Raw genomic sequence first — 22,492 nt, 5'->3', positions numbered from 1 at the left:
AAGTTAAGAGCCAAATCTGTAACTTTAGAGGAGAAAAAGGTTTAAATTTACTCTGAAAAATAGTGAGAATCAATTACAAATGCTATGATTACTGGTCTTTCTTGCTAATATTTTCATTAACAATCCAAGAACAAACATAGGCTGTAAGGCTATGAAAGATATCAACTCATATTTAAAGTGTTTTGAAATCAATAAAGCAGTAAAGTTAGATAGTAGTCCTGATTGTTCTCCATATCATTCTACTGAAACATACTGCTGCGAGTATTGTTGTTATAAGACAGCAGTAATAAAGATTCTCACGTGCTATGAGCCTTCGAAATATAAACACATACACACACATTTATCAGTCGGCTGAAACAAACACTTGTATGCAATGCACGTTATGCATTGCATACGTGCATTGCGTGCATTACGCATTACGTGCATTGTATGCAATGCACGTTATGCATTGCATACAATGCACGTTATGCATTGCATGACTGAAAATCTTCAAGGCACACCTTTAACAGGTAACTGAACAGGAAGATGTCTTACCAAAAATATATCTTTAAGCTTTTCTGTGGTCACATATGTCTTTTTTAAAGAGTGCCTTGGTGGTTAATTTAACAATGGAGCATAAATAATTTGCAGGTCATTAAAAGACACTTAAAATCACCCCCAAAATCACAGAAAAACAGATCCCAAACCAGCGATATTTAATTTATTTAATTAAAAGTAAAGCACCTTACCTATTACAGTAGGGTCTTATTATTGTAAGGTCCTTACCTTTCAGTTTAAAGCGCCTTCAGGCAAATGTTGTTGTGCTTTGAAGCAATACAAATAAAACTGAATTGAACTGAATTGAAGTTGCTTGGCACGGTTTGAGCTGTCACTACAATCTTGTGTACTGCACAGTGTAGAAAGCGTCTGTGTCTGTGAACTGAGAGGCGTGTCTATAAAGTTTTTTCAAACTCGCAGTGCTGCAGCAATGGCGGCTCCCATGTCCTGGAGGAGGCTGGTGTACTCCGTGTACTCACCGGCCATAGCTGGGGTTTTTACCCGGATATCTGACCGGGTGTTCCGTGCACGGGACCGGCGAGGAGGGTAAGACACACGAGGACAAAAGTGCGCTTTTTCTGCCGCTGTAGTGTCACTTCTCTTAGCGCCTTTCTCACCTCTAGCATGCCTTGCTAGTGTAGCTCTTGCTAATGCACCCATGCACACGAATATTTTGACCCTCTGTTTTCACGAAGTCTTAAAATCCTTTATACGTGAACATGTCTGGCCACCAACCCCGACTTATTTCGAGTGAAAATAACGCGTTTACAGCAAATGATAACCATAGTTAGAGTCACATTTAGCGCATTAATATCCAGTAATGAACTTCACGAGACTCAGCAAACAGCAGCTAACCATATGGGCAAGTTTTCATAACTGACACGCAGTGCACCATGAGAACGAATAAGAAACCAGCTATGTTTTATTTGTTTTTTTATTTTGGAAATAGCAGTTGAACTTATGATGTAATAATGATAGTCTTTCGGCCTTAGGGGTTGCCACAGCGGATCATTTTCCTTCATCTCACCCTATCTTTAGCATCGACCTCCAGCCCAGCTTTGTCTCCCTGTCTTCACACTGCTCAATCCGAGCTGTCTGTTGGATATACTCATTTCTAATCTTGTCCATCATGGTCAGTGCCAGCTCGGCCTCTTGTCTTCTTCTTTTTTTTTGGTCAGTGCCACCGTCTCCAAACCACACATCACAGCAGGTCTCACTACCACCTTCTAATCCTTCCCTTTCACTCGTACTGCTATCCTCCTCAAAAATCACCCCAGGCAATCTTCTCCACCTGCTGCACCTGTCTCATGCACTGACTGTTGCTTTGGATGGTTGACCAACTCATCCGCCTTTACCACCTCTACTCCTTGCATCTTCACCTTTCCATCTGTCTCCAACTCTCGAAACACTCTGTCCTCCAGCTGTTCCCTGCTCTCCCTTCAGATCACAATATTTTGTGTGAACATAATAATAATAATAACAATAATACACTGTTATTAATATCTGACAGGTGATTCTCTCTCAGATGGATATAGTATATTATAGAAGGTTTATAACACGTGTTATAAGATTGGCTTCTGACATGTGGCATGCCCATTATTTAGCAGCACACTTTAAAGCAGGGGTCTCCAATCCCAGTCCACGAGGGCTGGTGTCCCTGCAGGTTTTAGATGAGATTTTAAACCTGCAGTGACACAGGCTCTCGTGGACTGGGATTGGGGACCCCAGCTTTAAAGGCTCTCAGCTTTGTGATGAAGTAGAACTAGCTAGTTAGATTTGGGAGTAACAAGACACCCCACGATACGCTACAAACACGATAATTCACTAATGATACAATATTATTCTGATTTTAACTTTTTGCAATATGCTGAGTATATTGAAGCTAACATATATTGTAATTTTCAACAGCAAATTATGTCCTCAAAATTCAGTAAGATGAAGTTATCTCGCTTCAGTTATTTTTGCTGTAAAATAAGCTTGTAAAGCATACGAACACTGTCACTAAAACCTGTCATAAATGTTGGCATGAGAGAGTCTGCTATCAGTGGGCAATTGAATGGGGTCTACTTGGTAATTACATGCAGTCTGTTTTTGATAATAGAAAAATAGATGGCAGTTGTTTATAAACCTTCAATAATCTGTCAGAAAAACTGCAGTTAGTCTAAGTCACACTGCAACTGTTTGCAGACAGTTGCGTCCAATCGGGCGACCTGTGCAAGTGATCATGAGTGCACAACGTCCTCAAGCTCTGGGCAACCATTAGTGACCACAAGTTAGGGCTGTTCAATATAACGATATATATCGGATGACGATATAAAAACATCTATCGTTTCATTTTACGCTATCGCTTGTTTCGTGGTGTCGCAAAATAAACTGTTTACGGCAATATTTTTTCATCGTTCTGATGGTCACTGTAGTGGCTATATTAATTTCTTAAAGTTCTCTCTTTCTCTTATATGTAATATAACCACACTACTGACGGACAAGCGCCTGTTTTTATGCGTTGTTGTTAGCGGACAAGCGGACAAGCGGACACGCGAACGGCAACACCTTCGCGTGTCCGCTTGTTTATGTTCCACATAAACCTTTCACAATAAAGCTCAAGATCCTGTTGAGACTTTTCAGAATAAACTGAATCACGTGAAAGAGCAGATTATTTATGGATGAGAAGTAAAAAAGAGCCGCCAGGTGCTAAAAAATAAACCTTAAACTCAAACGTTAGAACAGGCAACCCGCAGCACGCCGTGTAATAAATACAAAGAAAACGGTGGCTGTTACAACTTATAGTTTCATGCATCGGTTAAAACACTCGACTCCAGCTACATGACGCGCAGCTGGAAACACTTCCCGCAAGTCGAGCTGCCCGATTCACAGAATTTACAGAAAATGTTAATTTTTTTGTGATTTATATCGTTATCGGGAACGATAGAATTCTTATATCGGGATATGAGATTTTGGTCATATTGCACAGCCCTACCACAAGTTGCAATCAGTCGATTGCTGGATAGTTTTTCGGTTCAGTTCATTTAAGTTTCCTTGGCTAACGTTATTGCAGAATGGTTAGCCCTCTAATGAAATAAGTATATCTAGTGTGCCTGTACTGACACAATATTTCCACACGGAATATTGCAATATTATGTTGTCTTTTTCTTTTTTCTTTTTCTTTTTGGCACCCACCACTGCTGCTCTTCTCCGTCTTGTTTAGAGCCTCTGTGTTGGGCTTCCAGTTCAGCTTGTTATTGATGTGGAAACCCGGGCGCACAGGTACTCCTCCACCACATCAACAGGATAGACAGGAGTTGTATAGCCGTACTCATTTTTCAGTAGTCTATGTGATTTTATTCACATTCAGAAGCAGATGATTCCTCCCAGAATACTCCACAAAATAATCTCCTAGTGTTCTGTGCTCCTCCTCTCTCCCATTATTAATAACATAGTACATTGAGTTTTACTGAAAAGCCTGAGGTGTACAAGGCAATGTGAAACAGCACAATTCCCTGTGGAGCTCCAGTATGGCACCTCAACAAATCATAAAGTCTCAGATACTGCAGACTGTGTGTCAGGTAGTATGCAATCCATGAGATGGTGGACATGATTACTTACATTTCCTGTAGCTTCTCTCTCAGCCGCAGTAGATGGATCATGTTAAATGGACTTGAGAAATCCGTCTAGATAGTAACCATGCAGCCGTTACTATCTAGATCAGAGGTCGGCAACCCACGGCTCACACGCCCTTCTGCGTCACACGCTAGTACAGAGGGTGAAGCACTGTTTTCACCTGTGGTGTTAGGTCAACTAAGACAAGTCTTGGCTGTGCTGTGGTTGTTTTGTGACGTTGCATGTGACTAATACTAAACTACTACACCTTTCTGACACCCACCTTCACTCCAGTCTTGTTGTGTGACAGCTAGCACACAGCTGCAACTAAACTCAAGCAGCTGTTGGGGTCTATTCAAATCAACACGTGGAGTGACACGCCTGAGTCGTCTTTAGACTTCAGAAAATAGACCTTTTCACTTCAGTCATTTTTCACTTGACAGAACAGGAAAAGCTGAGAAATTTAAAAACAACTGTATTCCCTGTAGGGGACGTAAACAGGTTTTAGGGTGTCCCAGCAGTCATTCGTGTTGACTTAGTGGCTCTATTATAAATAGTCTTTGAGGGATGGTTTCAAAAGAAGATAAAAAAGAAAATTGTACCATGTGAAGAATTCAGCCTGATTACTTGGCTGTCATCTTCGTGCCTTAAGACATTGACTGAAAAAGTTGGGGACATTCTTCTTTCCATCCTGCTATGATGAGCAGCTTGCCTGTGTACAGTTTTTAGAATAAATCTCTGGATCTGCAGGATTCTCATGGGGAAGACTATTGCGTGGCGTATTTAAGAAGGAAAGAAGAAAGTGTACTTTATTGATCCCCGTGGGGAAATTCCTCTCTGCATTTAACCCATTCACTAAGTGAGGCAGTGGGCAGCCATTGGGCGCCCGGGGAGCAGTGTGTAGGGACGGTACCTTGCTCAGGGGTACCTCAGGGTAGGTGTTCAGGGGAATCGAACCCCTGACCTTCCGATCATGGGGCCACCACTCTACCTACTGAGCTATCCCTGCCCAAAAACATAAATTTCACAAGTGCAGGCCCTTTGTCACTCTTGTGTACATTATACTGTTCGATTAAATGTGTAAGTGCATTTAAACACCAGATCTATAAGTGCACTTATAGATGCTGCTTGCTTGGCATGCTTAAACTCCACAACTTACAGATACAGGTACCCAGCAAACAACTAAGTGCTACAGGGCACCTGTCTATCAAAGCCATGACTTTAACTTTAAGCCTTAAAATGATACAGCTGTACAGTGATATGAAGGAGTAACTACAACCCCCAAATCATCTTTTGTGCCAGGCTTTAAACTTATTGTTGTGACTGAAGTTAGAAAATTAGAGCAACTTCTCTGCTGGTTTCATTTTTTTAACCCCGAAGGTTTACAACTTAGTGTAGACACTCATTACTTTTTTTTTTTGTGTGTGAACTGTAGTTCCTGGGTCGAGTCTGCTTCCCAGAAGGAAATAGTTTGTGGAATTTAAAAACGAACATTCCATAGTATATTGCTTTCATGCTTTTTTGGCAGCAGTTTGGGAATGGCTCTTTTATGAATGCTAGAACTTTGGACTTTGTGCACACATGCTGTAACAAGTCCCTAGTATTATAACCAAAACATAGATGGGCTCATTTTTTATTCTTCTACTGGAGTGGCTTTACTTGATTTACAGTTTAAAAAAATAAATAAACAAAAAAAATCTCTATTTATTAGGGGTGGGGGAAAAAATCGATACTGTGTAGTATCGTGATATTTTGTTTGCTAATAATGTATCGATACAGGGACTGCAGAAATCGATATTTTGTTACAAAAAAGGTTTTTGTGCTCTGACGTCAGAGCATGTTGATCCTTTTTCTGAGCAAGAATCCTGACATTCCTTCACTGTCTAAATGTGTTTAACTTTTTTTTTGGCAGCAATAAACATGACAGTTTACTTATTTTAATTTAAGATATGTTTTATTTTAATTAAGTTTAAAACTTTATTTAATGTAAAATTATATTTTGTTTTAATTTACTTTCAAATTCTTCAGTTCCTGAATGGGCTGCATAGTTTTCATAAACTGCATAGTTCAGAATAGCTATAATTGTACCAGATGGTTGCATTCAGTTAAGTTGGACTAGACTGTAATACAAACCGTTCAGTTTGTCAACAATAAAACTGAAATGAGACAAAGACTGAGTGTGAGACTTTGATATTAGATAAAATGAATATCGATAAAGTTTACCTTTATGTACAGAATCTGAATATCGCAAAATATTTTTAAAAATTGCAATAATATCGTATCGTGGGATGTATGGTGATTCCCACCTCTACTATTTATCCTATCTGGGTCTGGGTGCTGAATCTCAGTTTATCCTCTGTTTAAAACGAGCCATTTCAGCACGTATACTTTTAGGGTCAGTGCCTTTCTTCTGATTGGCTGCCCTTCACAAACACAAGGTTTGACAAGAGGGGTGGAGCTCTGTATTCACACAGAGTTGTGTACCTGAGAGATGTTTCTCGCTGTGATGCAATACAGCGTTAAAAGTAGAAAATAACAAGTGCTTAGGGCATTCTGAAGCCTTATTGAGACTTTTTCATTCACAGGGATACTCTGACTTCATTATTTGAAATGTTTGGCATGTTCAACATTTTTAGGGATTCTTGGGGACCTACAGGTTATGTGGGAGTCAAGTGGCAAAAACTGCAGTTCCTCTAATGGCTGGGTGAGAGTGCTTACGAAAGTGAGTCATTCCCCAAATTAGGCATTTTCCTATGTTAACATGCCTAATTATACAACATGAAATAGCATTTTTATGTCTCGATACTGCACTGTGAGTGATTTCATTTAAATTTGAATCTTTTCTTTTTTTCAAGACTTATCGATTTTGATAATCGCAAGCGTTAAAGCTGGCGATGTGACTGACTTTGACAGGTGTGCCAACAGTGGCAGCTGTCTGCTTGCATCTTTAGTAAGAAGCTTTTTTGCATCAACTGGACGTCCACCAAGTTTATGGTGTTGGTGCATTTTGTACATAAATTTGTGCTTCAGTTTCACTTGGATGTGACGAGCGATGGGTGGATCTGGCTGTGAAACTGCATGCTCATTGGCTAAGCATTTATCAAAGCACTTCAGTGTTGGCTTCACTGTTCTGATGTGGAATCTGTGTCCGTCTTCTATACTGTCAAAGTTGTTGAATTCATCTTGCTGGTATCTTACAACCTCTCGACCAGTGGTGTCAAACATAAGACCTGGGGGCCAGTAAAGACTTCAATCTGCCCCACTGGACGGCTTTAGAAAATGTCAAGTAGAGCATAGATTTTGAAGTTTTTACTGCATTTTCATAAGTTTTACAGCTTTTTCTACTGATAAATACATCACCCACGGCCGTTAATACTACAACAAAGTAATTAAGTAATAGATAAACATTTAAATGACCGAAAAGTTCATTTTTTGACTATTGACTATAGAAATGTCTGGGGGTTTTGTTTTGTTTGTTTTTTTTAAAGGGTCCACATAAAAATATATCTGTGAATAAATCAGTTTTGTAATTATAGGAGAATCTGGAAAATGATCTACCAGGACCTTTTCTCTAATTTTACAAATCTTCATTAACCACAGCAGCATTTCTTTATCATGTAGAAAAAAAGAGCTGTGCTATTGACATCGCACTGCTTTTTCTTATATCGAATGTGTGTAGTTAAATGTCTTTACACTGACAGAAAGGGGATTTTCACTGGTCCGACCCACTTAAGAAGTGGGCTGTATGTGGCCCATGATGTGAAATGAGTTTGACACCCCTGCTCTAGACCAACATAGCAGTGGCTATGGCTTTAAGATATGGAGCCCAAAACCCATGAGTGACATCATAGTGGCTGTGTCCATCTCTTATACTGTCTACTGTGGTTGGTCATTCCACCACGTCCCATTTACGCTAAGTTGGATTAGTATCTGTGGCATCAGTTCTCGGAGCTCTTCGTCTTACTCACCTCTTCACCTTTCAGTACGTTTAGTGTTTTGGCTGATTCTTGTAGTATTTGAAGCCTAACAGTAGGACTCTCTTAATGATTCTTCTGCAAGTTCTGGATTTACATCTTACGAGGTCTAAAATATAACAAGTAGCATTTCCTGTTTGCTGAATGAATAGGCTGTGGATCAGTTGACAAGAATGAGGATGTAAGTCCTTTAAAATTACAAAGACTTTTAAGTCACATGCTTTAAAGCAAATCAGATGCGGTGGATACACACGGCGAACTGAACAGCTCCTCTGTTCATTGAAGTCAACAGCTAAAGCCTTGCATTGCTAGCATAGCCTCTAATTCTGTTAAACCAAAGGGAGTTAACTCCATCGTTGCTATAGTCATCAGATGGCTTATGTAATTCTTTTATTTAGAAGACACGCGGTGATTATATGCCCCTCCTATGTCTGCCCTTTAAAATAAATAGACTTTGACTTTGTTTTATTTTATTTTTGTAGACTTTTATGTCCCCCTAACATGAGTTGAAAGTTGATATTTTTATATGGCTCTGTTGGAACATTAATTGTAAAGTGTGATCTTTATTTCCTCTGTCACACCATTCTGTCTTTTTACAACTTACAGAAAACTGTCAAGGCTTTCTGTCAGCTGAGTCACACAACAGAGCTGAATCACTGAGCTTGATGTGCTCCGTTTGATAACGTTCGTAATTTGCACCGCTGTAAAAGGAGGGAGATAATTTGGAGTAAGATGAGTAGAAATGAGGAAGTTATCTTTCTTGATGTTTTTATCACTCTTGTGTGTTTATGATTAGACTCCAATCACAAGTAATGGGGAAATCCCTCCTCTGTGTTTGCCCAATAAGTTCAGCTGAGCAGAAGGAAGACCTGAGCTACTTTAATGTGACTCTGTAGCTTTTATTGATTATTATTTATTTACATATCTAAATATGTATCTATATCTAAATATCTATATATGTCAAATTCCAAAAGCAAAACCGTGTATTTGTATTCTGTTTAATTTAAGGTTGTAAACAATGTAAAGGAATGCCAGGACTTCTGACAATTAGCCGATAAGTGTTGCAAGCATGCCTGAGGTTAACACTCCACCCTGTAATTATTTTAACGTGTTTGCATTGTCAGACTGCATGCTTGTGTGAGAAGCACAAAAGAGCCGCATCTTTGGGATGAATGTAGGCTGCAGACAAAAAAAAGCAGAGGAAGGGTTGCATCTTCCCACAGATCTGTGATCCGGAATACAACTCTTATTTGAGCAGCCATGAATTATTTTCCATCATACTCAATATTTTCATCAGATAAGCATCCGACATGTTGTACATGTTTTACGGGTTTTCTCAGATTTTTATCAACAGTCAGTGATTCATTAGGAAAAAAACAATCTTGTTTTTTACTTACAAAAAATCAGACTACTAAGGGTTGTAAAGGGCTTTACAGTCAATCCTGAAATTTAGCTTTGATTAGTCATGTTTGACTGATTTGTTCTTAAATTGAGCTATTCTTAGACACAGTCGTTCACAGAGTGGCTTTTGAGTACCTCTCAAAGACTCTGCCAAACAAATTTTTTTTATACACAATCGTGTTACTAATTTACCAGATTAGATGGTTGATATTGCATGTACTTTCAGTTATGCCAAACATCATAACAATAACTTTTTTTAACTTACTTTTATTCATCCATAAAATATATTACCAAATGTAAATAAGTGCAAAGTGTACAGTCAAAAAACGTATTTGAACCCCTGCTGATTTTGTCAGTTTGCCCACTAACAAAAGAAAGTTCAGTCTATAATTTCAATGGTAGGTTTATTGAACAGTGAGACACAGAACAAAAACAAAAAAAATCCATAAAAATGCATTTCAAAAAAGTTATAAATGAATTTGTATTTCCATGAAGGAAATAAGCATTTGCTCCCCTATCAATGAGGAAGATTTCTGGCTCCCAGGTGTATTTTATACAGGTAACGAGCTGGGAGCCTTCTCAGCTTGTTACCTGTGTAAAAGACAACGGTGCATAGAAGAAACTAATTTCTCCAGATTTAAAACTGTACCATGGCCAAGACCAAAGAGCTTTCCAAGGATGTCCGGGACAAGATTGTGCACAAGGCTGGAATGGGCTAGAAGACCATCGCCAAGCAGCTGGGTGAGATGGTGACAACAGTTAGTGTGATTATTGGCAAATGGAAGAACCATAGAATAACTGCCAAGCTCCCTAGGTCTGGAGCTCCACGCAAGATCTCACCTCATGGAGTTTCAATGATAATGAGAACAGTGTCAAACCAGAAGGAGAACAACTCGGGAGGAACTTGTGAATGATCTAATGGCAGCTGGGACTGTAGTCACCTAGAAAAGAGTTGGTAAAGCAGTGCCTGCAAGGTCCCTCTGCTCAAGAAAGCATTTGTTTTATTGAAAAATCTTTGAAAACAATAAAAAAAAAAGCAGATCATGATAGCTGAGGGTTTGACTCATAACCAATGATAAATTATAAACTATTGCAGATGCAGAAGATGCCACACATGAGTAGTCATTCCTGCTGCACTTATTTGAAGTCCACAAAGTCCGATGATGAATTTTACAGCACTGAGACCCAAGTGGACCCAAATGAAAACTATAGCACCTGTTTAAGGCTACGTTCACACTGCAGGCGAAAGCGCATCAAATCCGATTTTTTTTGACCCTATGCAACCCATATCCGATCATGGTGTGACAGTGTGAACGGCACAAATCCGATATTTTCAAATCCAATCTGGGTCACTTTTGTATGTGGTACTGAATCCGATACATATCCGATGTTTTAGAAAGCGACTGCTGTTTGAACGGTCATGTCGCATTAAATCCGTCTTTTACGTCACTGACACAAGACAGACGCCAATTATCAGCGCCTGAGAAGACATCGCGAACGCTTCCTGGCCATCCCGTGTAGATGTCAGTGAAACTGTTGGGAAGACAACGTGAACATTTTATTTGTACTGCATAATCTGCAGATTCTGACAGAAATCTGCAACTATCCTTTGAAGCACCGCTCCTCTAAAACAGCAATAAGGATCATTATTAGGTTATTTACATTATTATGTAAATAACAAAATAACTTAAAGCAAAAATTGGGAAACGTGAAGTCCGAAGTCTTTATATTAAGGGCCATCAGTCAAACAATATTGTTTGGTCTGGGTCTAAACAGAGCGCGTTGTGTGTGACGCCTTCTTTTGCGCATGCGGGCCGCTTTGAGCGTTCACACTAGAGCGCGTTTGCTGTCGCATTTTATTTGTAGTGTGAGCAAGCAGACAAAAAAATCGGATTTGATCAAAAAATCGGAATTGAGCATTAAGACCTGCAGTGTGAACGTAGCCTAAGACCTCAGAGGGTGAAGCAGATTTCCTTGAACTGGAATTTGCACTCAGCTGATTAAATAGAATAAACAAATGTGAAATGAACTCTTCATTCCCCAGCCTGGCTGGAAGCAAATCTGGACTCTAATGAAGTAGCAAAAGTATAGAAAAGGGATTTTGCTGAGATGAAATGCAAACCAGTATGTATGGCACAATCGTTGTAAGTCCTGAATCCACCAGGTGTGTTTTGACATTTTCCTGTGTTGTTCCAACCTTCTTGAAACAAGCTGCTGGCTTCAACTTCAAAATGAGCTCTAGTTTCCAAAAAACACCGACACTGATACGTTTCCTTTTGTGCCAGTTTCAAATGATTCTGCAACTGAAGTGAATTTGAGCCAAAACGTTTATTTTGGCAAGCTGCAAGTTATACTTAAGTATATTCTCTGTTCATATATTCCACATTTTGATGCCATCACTACAAAAAAAATATTTTCTTGGCCCTGAGAATGTTTTAAAAACATTAAATTGGCTTTATAATTGTGGGAGGTGTCCACTGGAAAATAAAATGCAGATTGGTGACTAGGGATGGGTACCGGGTTCTGTCATAAACGGTAGTAACCAGACCGAAAAGCAGCGCACATTTCGGTGCTTTTTTTCGGTGCTTTTTTTTTTTTTTTCCCTGAGCTGTGATACACTTTAGATTCTAGCCAATCATTTTACACTTCCGAGGATAGTAGGCGGGTCCAGGTACGTACGTTCTTTTAGAGCAGAGCTACAGATTAAAAATGCCCAAGGCAAAGCGGTCAAAAGTCTGGCTGTACTTGACAGCAAAAGATGCAAACTCAGCAGCCTGCAACAAGTGCTTTAAGCTGATACTGTGATACTGTCAAAGGAGGTAACACCTCAAATCCGATGAAACACCTGGCGACGCATAGCGTTTTTTTTAAAAGCCGAGAAATGCGCCGTATTTGGTAGCTTGCTGCGAGACCTCACACCGAGCACATCTACTGTGGGTGAGGTGCCTGTTATCGGACCCGGAGTTTGCAACATCCCCCAAAAACCCGAAGAGGAGAGTCCTGGCCCCTAGCCCTGCCAGTGTAGCAGAAATGATGACGGATGATGATGGCAGCAGCAGCCGTTCTTCTCTGCTTGAGTAGCGAACAATTACACAATTGTTCGTGTGTAATTTACGTTGAGTAGGCTAACCACGTTATTACATTAATGCATGTAAGGTGAACTAGCAAACATCATCATAGCCACATGCAGCTGTCTTCTTGTTTGATGGCAGATACTCCCTTCACCCTGGCCAAAAAGGCTCAAATGACCAAAGAAAAAGTGGAAAACAGTTAAACATGAGAGGTTTTTGGACAAAGTTTGTGTTTTTTCCATTGTTTAAGCACTGCTTCCAGCCAAGAGTGATACCATATATGCCCCATAGCTGCAGAAAAGGCTAACATTGTTATCTTTTTAGAAAAAAACAGCTGAACATGAGAGGTTTTTGGACCAATTTTGTGTTCTCCATTCTTTAAGCACCGGTTTGAGCACCAAAAGTACTGGTTTGGCACCCGTATCGGATAAAACCTAAACGATACCCATCCCTATTGGTGACCCAGTTTAAATAATGAAGTAGCAGTCCTTCTTACTGACAGGTGTTTCTATGATCTCCTCTCCCTATTTTATGGCCGTGAAAAAGGCTAACAGAAATAACTGTCTGTATAACGTGACAGAACCCAAAGACCCTTTCACAAAAGTGATGAAATCAGTGAAAAGTGATTTCAGCACTTCTCTGAAACGGATTAAAAATTTAACTTCTTGTGCTTTTTAATTAGACTTGACCTGGTGTACCTAATAAATGGGGACTTGGGTGTACTCTGAGTACTTGTAGAAGTGAGTCTTACCACTCAGCAGCCACCTTCATAACAACTTTATGCACTTACTGAGGAATTATTTTGAAGCATTATGTAAATTATCTTTATTTCAAAGGCCACTGGGACATAATAACTCCATGTATAATATCATGAGTTAAACCTGATTTGAAAAAAAAAGAAAGAAATTTGCTGATTTTGGCTTAAAATAAGATTTTTTTGTTAAACTTTTGCTCCCCTGGATCTTATACTTGTACCACCATCTGTGCTGCTGCAGAATTCTCTGCTAGATTTCAATTAATCATTTATCGAGTGCCATGTCCTCTCTTGTCTCCAGTGTAACATCCTGGTATTCCTAATTCATAGGAAGTTTTACTGTAGTGTGTTTGTGTGCTTGTAAAAAGCTCTGACGTCATTGACACTTGAGATGCTGAAAGACGGCACAAAAAGACAATACCTCCAAAATGATTCTCATCCTGTGATCGTCTCCACAAGTAATCTGGGCCACAACAAGTAGATTTTCCTTGAAATCCACATGTAAAGCTTGGATTTTCATACACACTTTTAAAGGGAAGAATGCAAATGGATTGGCAAAAGTTTCTAGTGTTGCTGACTAGTCACTTGCTTTAGACTACAAAACATTACACTGAGATTAGCAATTTTAAAGCTTTTAATACAGATTGGGTTAAATCATTTTATAACCTCGATGTTGACACCGTTCTGTAGCTTGATGGAAAATACATGCTGTGTAACTATCATGATGATTTCAAAGTTTACCGTCATTCCTGGAAGCAGCAGCTTACATAACAAAGTCACCATAAGGTCCACCTTCAGAGGAAGAGTTTGATAAATGATTGAACGTTTCAGAGAAGCTGCTGGATGAGATTGTTCTTCTGTTAAGTGGCTGACGCAACAATCTTTAACTCATTTTGAAATATAACTTCCTCTGTAATTTTGGCAAGCAGAATTTATATTCACAGTGGTGAAGGTGTTTCTAAAATTTTGTACAACCCAAGTGAATAGTATTCAATTTAAGTACTTATTAAAACACAGATATATTAAGAGTAAATATTAATTTCGCTTTACTGGTTGATCCTTTCCCAACCTCAGTTAAGGTCACAAGCTCTGGGTAGTGAACTTAAGAGGTGAGGAGCTCACCTACCCCATCTCCAATCAGAGCAGCTGATTAGCCTCAGCATCTGACTAGGATGCCTAGGTGTCTCTCACCCCAACTGATGGCCGCCCCGGAGGTTTCTTCCGGTTATGTATGTATTATTCGGGAACTTTGGTGTCCCTGCAGAAGAGCTGGAGAGGAAAGACTTGGCGTCTCTTCTTGGATGGATTATATTAATTATAAATCTGTATGTTATTTAATAATCAAATAATTGCTGTCTATCTGTAAAATGGCTGTCAGGTCATTAACATAATCCTTTGAAAGCGATGGGAAATTATGTAGATTAAATGTTATGTTTAATATACTTTTATGGAAAACTAAATGGTGTCATGAGTCACCAGCCAAATAATATTCAGTAGGTTTGTTACAGGTTATCAAGAGGAAATGATAAATCCTTGGATGTGGAAAACTGTTCTTTTTAAAACTTCTTTACAAACTTTGTGTGTGATTTAGGTTCCCTATGTCACTACAGCTGTCATTATGACGTCATCTATTTAGTTATGGTAAAAACATTACCGCAAATGCAGCCGCCTAATTACAAATCTTTGCTCGAGGGATTCTGCTATTGACGATCACCTGTAATACATAAATGTAATGGAATATGGTGGAGTGTAAATGGGAGATTAGTTATTAATTATTGATAAGTTATTATTCGAGTCATATGGATTGCCTTGAACTGCAAGCTGATCGAGGCACCAATTGAAATCATACAAGAGCTCTAAGCTGTTATGGAGCGTCTGTTCTTTGATAACTTGATTTTTATGCCTTTTTTATTTTTCAGTTTTAACCCGCCCCTCTGGGGATGAAAGAAAATTGATCAGACTATTTTCTTTAATTAGATCATTATCAACATAAAATGAGTTTCCTGCTCTACTTTCCGTGTTTCCTGCAGGTCCTCCGTGCTCCTTCTTGCCCCTCTTCTGGCTGAAACCGACCCAGCCCCTCATCGCGTCTCCAGGCCCACCGGCTCAGACGGAGCCCAGCAAACAGAAGGTCTTTGCAGCCACTTCCGATGGATGGCAGAGCATGTACCAGCCTTCCGGGTGCCAGGCTCCCACATCCACATTCTGACGTCACCTGACCAATTCTACCAGGCAATGAAGGTCTGTCTCAGAGCATGTTAGCTGGTTTGACTACACAGGAGTTATTTTAAAAATGAGAACCAAGCTCTAGTCTGTTCAATATGAAACTTGATAGACTGACACTTGTGTTGACTTTTAATACATGTATCACTATGAAATTCCACAAGGTAACCAAGGAAGCGTTATTATCACAGTAGACTCTTCTCTGTGTACTCTGCTGCAGTGTCCACATTGCAGGTGACAATGATTAATTGTTCAAACATGTTTTAGTTGATGCTGACGAGAAATTGAGGAGGAAACTGGCATCCAGACATAATTTCTCTGGTAAAAACAATCTGGAAAAACAAGGTACTTTTTAAACACTAAAATAAACACTACAATAAACACACTGAGCCATGGGGCGACCATGGCTCAGGGGGTTGGGAAGCGTATCTGTAACCAGAAGGTTGCCGGTTTGATCTCCGGGCTCTCTGTCCTGGTCGTTGTGTCCTTGGGCAAGACACTTTACCCTACCGCCTACTGGTGTTGACCAGTTGGGCCGATGGCGCAATATGGCAGCCTCGCCTCTGTCAGTCTGCCCGAGGGCAGCTGTGGCTACAACCGTAGCTTGCCTTTCAATTCAGGTTAGATTTTTTTTTTTTTTTTTGTGCGCAACGCAGATTTTCTGTGCGCAGAGACCGTGCCAGCAGTGCGCAATTGCGCATGCGCACAGCTTAGAAGGAACATTGCTCACATTGTTCATTTTTTATTCTGGTTTTAACCCTCTACAAATGGGTTCTTTTAGTTTCTGTAGTTTTAAATGTAGATGTTGACATCTTTCCTTCTGCTGCCGTGTGTAACCTTTTATAAGTAACTGTTTATTACACGGCGTGCTGCGGGGAAAAGCCTGTTCTAATGTTTGAGTCTAAGGTTTATTTTTTAGCACCTGACGGCTCTTTTTTACTTCTCATCCGTAAATAATCTGCTCTTTCACGTGATTCAGTTTATTTTGAAAAGTCTCAACAGGATCCTGAGCTTTATTGTGAAAGGTTTATGTGGAACATAAACAAGCGGACACGCGATGGTGTTACCGTCATTGTTGCTAACGATAAAAACAGGCGCTTGTCCGTCAGTAGTGTGGTTATATAAAATATAAGAGAAAGAGAGAACTTTAAGAAATTAATATAGCCACTACAGTGACCATCAAAACGATGAAAAAATATTGCCGTAAACAGTTTATTTTGCGACACCACGAAACAAACGATAGCGTAAAATGAAACGATAGATGTTTTTATATCGTCATGCGATATATGTTGTTATATCGAACAGCCCTAGTTGGCTACTTTGCGGGTTTCACCTGTCGCGGGTTATTTTTAGAATGTAACTCCTGCGACAAACCAAGGACCACTGTATACTGAACCAGGTTGTTTTTTCAGTGTTAAATGAAGGATTGCATGCTGGAGAAAATGGTGCCATTCAGTTATAGTGTGAGAAAGACGAGATATGTGAGTTGAGTTTTTTTTATTTACGGCTGTAAGTAGGCTCTGTGCCCAAACTTTATTTCCTTCTGGGAAGTTGAGACTCGTCCAGGAAATATATTTCACACATAAAATCCACAGTTGCAGGTTTTGGGGCTGAAAAATGAAGCTAACATAGAATTGCCAAAAAGCGGTTTCTGGAATTGGTTTCCAAAAGCAAACTGATCCCCACCGATTCTCATCTTAGAATATCCCGACTACAGCTGTAACTAAAACAAACGGTTTACAATCTGGTACAAAAATGTTCTATCTTTTATAACTAATTTACCCGTCCATAAACACTTGATTACTTTATTTTACATAACTTGTTGTCACTTTACATTTTGTTAAGATTAAAGTTTGTATTGCGAGTTAATTGTCAGCTTAATTAGGAACTCTCCACTGTGTTTGTGGTGTTGGTGCCTTTTTGAAGCATTTTAACATAATTGAAGATAGAAATATTAGGGGTGCAACGATACACAAAATTCACGGTTCTGTTCGATACTTTGGTGTCACGGTTCGATATTTTTTCGATACAAAAAAATGTTCATGTTTTTTTAATTTGTCATTTATTAAAATTATAAATATATATTTTAACTCAAACGTACAGTTTTTAAATTTAATGTTGCTGAAACAACAAAGGGATAAAATAATAAATCTATCTGATCGAGAAATCACTCATCTTTGGAAAAGAGAGTTTATTACAGAGAAATGGTTCTTTCCAAAATAAAAGCTATACTATACGCTTCTTCTGGGGTATACTCTCAGCAGCATATCAGGTCCCCATAAGGAGGATCATGTGCTAACAGCTGTCTAAATGACTCGGGTAAAGTTTGTAGCATGCGTGCTTGTTGTTTTTGTCTGCTTCCACTTGTCTTTGCACTAGGATGATGTCGGCGTAAATGTGCAGTCATATTCGTTGTGTTTCCACTAGTGCTGTCAGAGTTAATCTGAAATGACGTTAACGCCACAACACGGCAAATCTCCGTTAACGAGCTACCGCAGATTGCCCCGTGCATGGGGCGTCAACACGTTAACGAGCAAACTGCGCTAACGCACTAGTTCCCACCCATGTAATTGAGCATTGCGTGGCACATCCGACATACTGTTTTACTTTTGTCCATGACACGCTTACCTTCAGGGTCATACTTCACATGAAGACCAAAATAGTTCCAAACGCCAGATCTGAATGAGGGTGGGGGAGATTCAATTTTGCCATGTTGTAACGAGCTTAGCTTCTGTCTTGCTAGCTTGCACTGCGCTCAGTGGATCTGCGCTCGACAGTGCAGCCTAGGCGGAGTAGTCGAACGCAGATCCACTGAGCTGTCAACACAGACAGCATCGTCAGAAGAAAAGTTAATAAAATAAATTTAAAATTTTGTATTGTTCGATACATATGCGTACCGAACCGAAAGCACTGTATCGAACGGTTCAATATCGATACGAGTATCGTTGCACCCCTAAGAAATATAGATTACTGTGCAGAGAAGTTTACTAACAGCACTTTCAAAGTCTGTACTTCAGTTTTAGTGAGTCAGATTCTGTTTTTGTGCTTGTTACTTAGCACTGATTATCAGGTTTATGTATTTGTTATGTGTAACTATTCAGTTTATGGATCCCGTTTGCTTAAGAAAACAGCATTGGTGGCGGTTCTTGCACGTTAACTGATAACTTGGTACTCGTGTTCCAGATGCTCAGTTCCATCTTGTAAAATCAAACTCGGCGACAACCATAATGGCGAAGTTGTAGTTTCAAAACAGGATTTTACAAATCGATGGGTGACATCACAGTGGCTACAGTCTGTACTATATAGTATTTGGTAACATCCCACTAAGTATAGTTTACTTTGCTCTTAGTTGAGACAGTTTAGAGGGGGAACTGCTTTGAAGAAAATGTGCAGAGATTTCGATGATAGTTGCAGACTATTTACCCGATGGTGGATGAGGAATGATAAATTTAAATGCCTCAGTCTCTTAAATGATGAAATAAAATAACTGAAACACCTTTTAAAATGCTGAAATTTCTGATAAGATAATCCTGAAAGAAAGTCTGACTTTTACAGTGTAGTAAATAGATAAACCAAAACTGAAACACTGTGTGCAGAGTCACAGTGAGTAAACATCAAAATAAAGCTCAACTACTAAAAATATGTTTTTTTAATGAAATAACTACGTCACCACATTGAAGTCTTTTCATATTTCTTAGAACAAGGGGGCATTTAAAGTTTCAAAGAACAAAGACACATGATTTTCTTCCAAGTTACACGTCACCCATGTGACTTTCAGGCAGGATCCTCCTTCATGCAAATCCACAGTTAGACTTAAACAATAAGAGATTTGTTATATGCAAGAAATTGGCTCTTAATTCTACTTAGGAAGAATTTCTGTTTCATTTTATTATCACTTGGAGCTCAGATGCAATCATAGTGCTTCTATAAATATAAATGTATATTAGAAGGTTTGAAAACGGTGCATGAAATATAAAGCGTTTTAATGGTCAAACATGTCATATTTGCATAAGAAAAGCTATTGATGTTAAAAGGATGTTACCGGAATGTGTTGAATGGGTGTGATTATGTTGACTTTTCCTCATTGCTGGGAAGCTTTCACCTGAAAGTATTTTTAGATCACCTCTGGCACAAAATCTACTCTTTCCGGTTTCGTCACTTACGGTCAGAAGACTGTTTTCATCACTTGTAGTTGAATGATCAAGTCGCAATATTTGTGGCATGAGAAGCCAAAAGAAAGAGGAACTTTTGTGGTTGTCTAACTGGTATTTAAACAAGCAAGAAGATCTTGCTGCATTAAGGTGCAGAAATATTTAAGGATTTTTTTTGTTATTCACTAAGATGTGCGTGCTTTAAAGGGACACTTCCCACAAATTGTACAACATCATTGTATTTCTTCTGCCCTGAGTGTTATTAATAATCTCCACAGATGGTAAAAGGAATTTTGTTTTTAATTACGGTTTAGTCTATCTTTTAAAGAAATCATACCTGTTTTAAAATCTGACATTTAAAAAAAAATTTTTTAAGCAAAACCAAATAAATGTTAGTTTTATAATTTTTGTGTCTTACAAAAATTGAAATGATTCATTTGAATTTTTGAATTTTAGGGTATCATTCTGGGTTTGAGAAAATCACACTAAGCATTTATCATTGTTTTTAAAAAAAATCTTCTCATAACCCTTTTATATGGGAATCTAACTAGATGATAACTTGAAGGAGTTCTTTGAATGCCCTAAAAACGTTATTCCCATTCAGGGAAAGGATAAATGATTTGTGACTCCTTATCTTATGTGATATTATTTGTTTACTTAACCAGGAGTTATAGAGCAGCATAATTACTCATTTCAGGCAGCGTGTTGGTGCAGCCCAGTTAGCCCTGTCGCCTCATGGCAGGTAGGAGTCTGTGTGGAGTTTGTATGTTCTGCCTTCTTGGGTTCTCACAGGTTTTCTGGCTTCCTCCTTCAGTGCAGAGAGATGAATATTAGGTTATTTGGTGCTTGGAGCTAGAAAAATGGTGGTAAAGGATAAGAGGTATAGCACTGTATGAATGTATGGATAAGTTAAAGTGCTCTGAGTGGTCAGTAAGACTAGAAGACTGCTGTATAAATGCTACTGCATTTCCATTTTGGGTTGGTTTTCTGGACAGCTGATGTTTAGATTCCCAATATTCTCACTGGTTTTGGTCTCTTAACGGCCTCTGAGGGGGAAAAAGTTGATCCTGTAGCTGTCTAGTGGCTCACTGCGTTCAGCAGGTAGTCACTAAGTGTGTGAGTCTGCCATTTAGTGATGAACAGGTAGTTTATACACAGATGGCTCCTTTGGTTTTTGAACAATGATACAGTTTTTGTAGTTTTTGCCTCCGTACACCACCACAGCTGATTTTAAAAGAGACAGTCAAGATGAGATTCAAGCACAGGCTTTTAGCTTTACCTCAAGGGTTGTTTTTATTGTTTAGAGATGAAAGTAGTTTTTCCCTCACAACATCTTCTCAAGTCAGTCAAGTTGTGGAGGTGGCCAGAGTCAAGAGATGTTTTGTGAATGTAAATACAAAGGGCTTACAAAAAAGATGCGCACCACTGATTGCATTCAAGAACAGGAAGCCCAGATTAGGCTTTACCAGAAATCATCAGAAGGAGCCTGCCCTGTTCTGGGAAAGACATCCTTTGGACAGATGAGGCCCAGATAAACTTATAGTAGAAAGATGAGAAGAGTAAAGTACGAAAGGAAAAGGTATTCATACTTTGCCATAGTCATGTTTCCAGTGACTTCCAGTAGAACCAGGCCACTTACCAGGATGAATGAGGTGTATTGGACTAAATTCTGTGCTCAAAAAAGCAAAGACATTAGATATTCTTCCTTATCTGTGTGTGTATGTATATATATATATATATATATATATATATATATATATATAGATATATATATATAGATATATATATATAGATATATATATATAGATAGATATATATATATAGATATATATATATAGATATATATATAGATATATAGATATATATATATAGATATATAGATATAGATATATAGATATATATAGATATATAGAGATATAGATATATAGAGATATATATATATATATATATACACCAATCCATCAGCACTATAAATGATTTCATAATGTCACTAAAATGTAAAACATGAAATTCCTTATATTTTGGGTTTTTTTTTCTTTCTTTTCTTGTTTTTTAAAATTACTGACAGTTGGGAGATTTTTTTTTTCCCCACCAAAAACACTGTTTCCTTTCCTTATTTGTCAGTCCCATGATTGCACTACAACTGCTTTCTTTCCTTGTGCCCTAGGCCAGGTGCCTGCATGTGGCTACGGGAAATGTAACTCCTGTGAATACGTTATCATTTCCTAGTATCAGCTCCCGCCCACATAGACTTACACTCACATTCACTGTTGGGATTCCTTATTTGTATTTTTTTCCTCTCCTTTTACCGTAGGCTCGCATCAAGACTGCACAGAGGCGGGTGGTGATGGCCTCCCTCTATCTGGGAACCGGTCAGCTGGAGCAGGAGCTGGTGAGAAAAGTGGCATTTACACAAGCATGTGCGTGTGTGTCTCTATGTTTTCACAACACTAGAGAATTTAGTTCTAGGCAGGTGAGAACAATACCATTACTGGCCAGAGATGCCAGAAAGTATGAGTCAGACTTCTCTTCCAGGACGCCCACTGCGCGGTTTGTTCAGAATGAAAATGTACTCCAGACCAACTACAAGGAATGACCCCAAAATGCAAGGGTTTATGGGTATAAGGAGACCAGCATTGGCATGTGACAGCCTGCTGTGCTTCATGCTTGAAAAGCCTAGCATAACAACATTAACCCAAAGCAAACCACAGTCTGGAATGATGCTCGTATTCGGCGTTTTTTCATGTTTTTTCAAACTGGTACAGGCAGCAGTGGAGAGGGTGA

General features: G+C 39.0%; 1 protein-coding gene across 2 annotated transcripts in view; it reads left to right on the top strand.

Annotated features, from left to right (window-relative positions):
• Window positions 1–933: 933 nt before the first annotated feature.
• pgs1 (phosphatidylglycerophosphate synthase 1) overlaps window positions 934–22,492 on the top strand; it is a 55,068-nt gene continuing 33,509 nt past the window's right edge. For both annotated transcript variants that reach the window (XR_014875824.1, XM_085171143.1), the window contains exons 1-3: window positions 934–1,083; window positions 15,365–15,575; window positions 22,023–22,100. Coding sequence is in view for 1 of the 2 variants with exons in the window: in XM_085171143.1 (XP_085027269.1) it covers window positions 968–1,083; window positions 15,365–15,575; window positions 22,023–22,100 (405 nt within the window). In the remaining variant the exon portion in view is untranslated. The remainder of the gene's footprint in view (window positions 1,084–15,364; window positions 15,576–22,022; window positions 22,101–22,492) is intronic.

The sequence above is a fragment of the Neolamprologus multifasciatus genome, chromosome 8 (genome assembly GCF_963576455.1).
Source record: "Neolamprologus multifasciatus chromosome 8, fNeoMul1.2, whole genome shotgun sequence".
NCBI lineage: Eukaryota > Metazoa > Chordata > Actinopteri > Cichliformes > Cichlidae > Neolamprologus > Neolamprologus multifasciatus.
The sequence above is the reverse complement of the archived record's forward strand: the minus strand, read 5'-3'. Positions and strand labels throughout refer to the sequence as shown.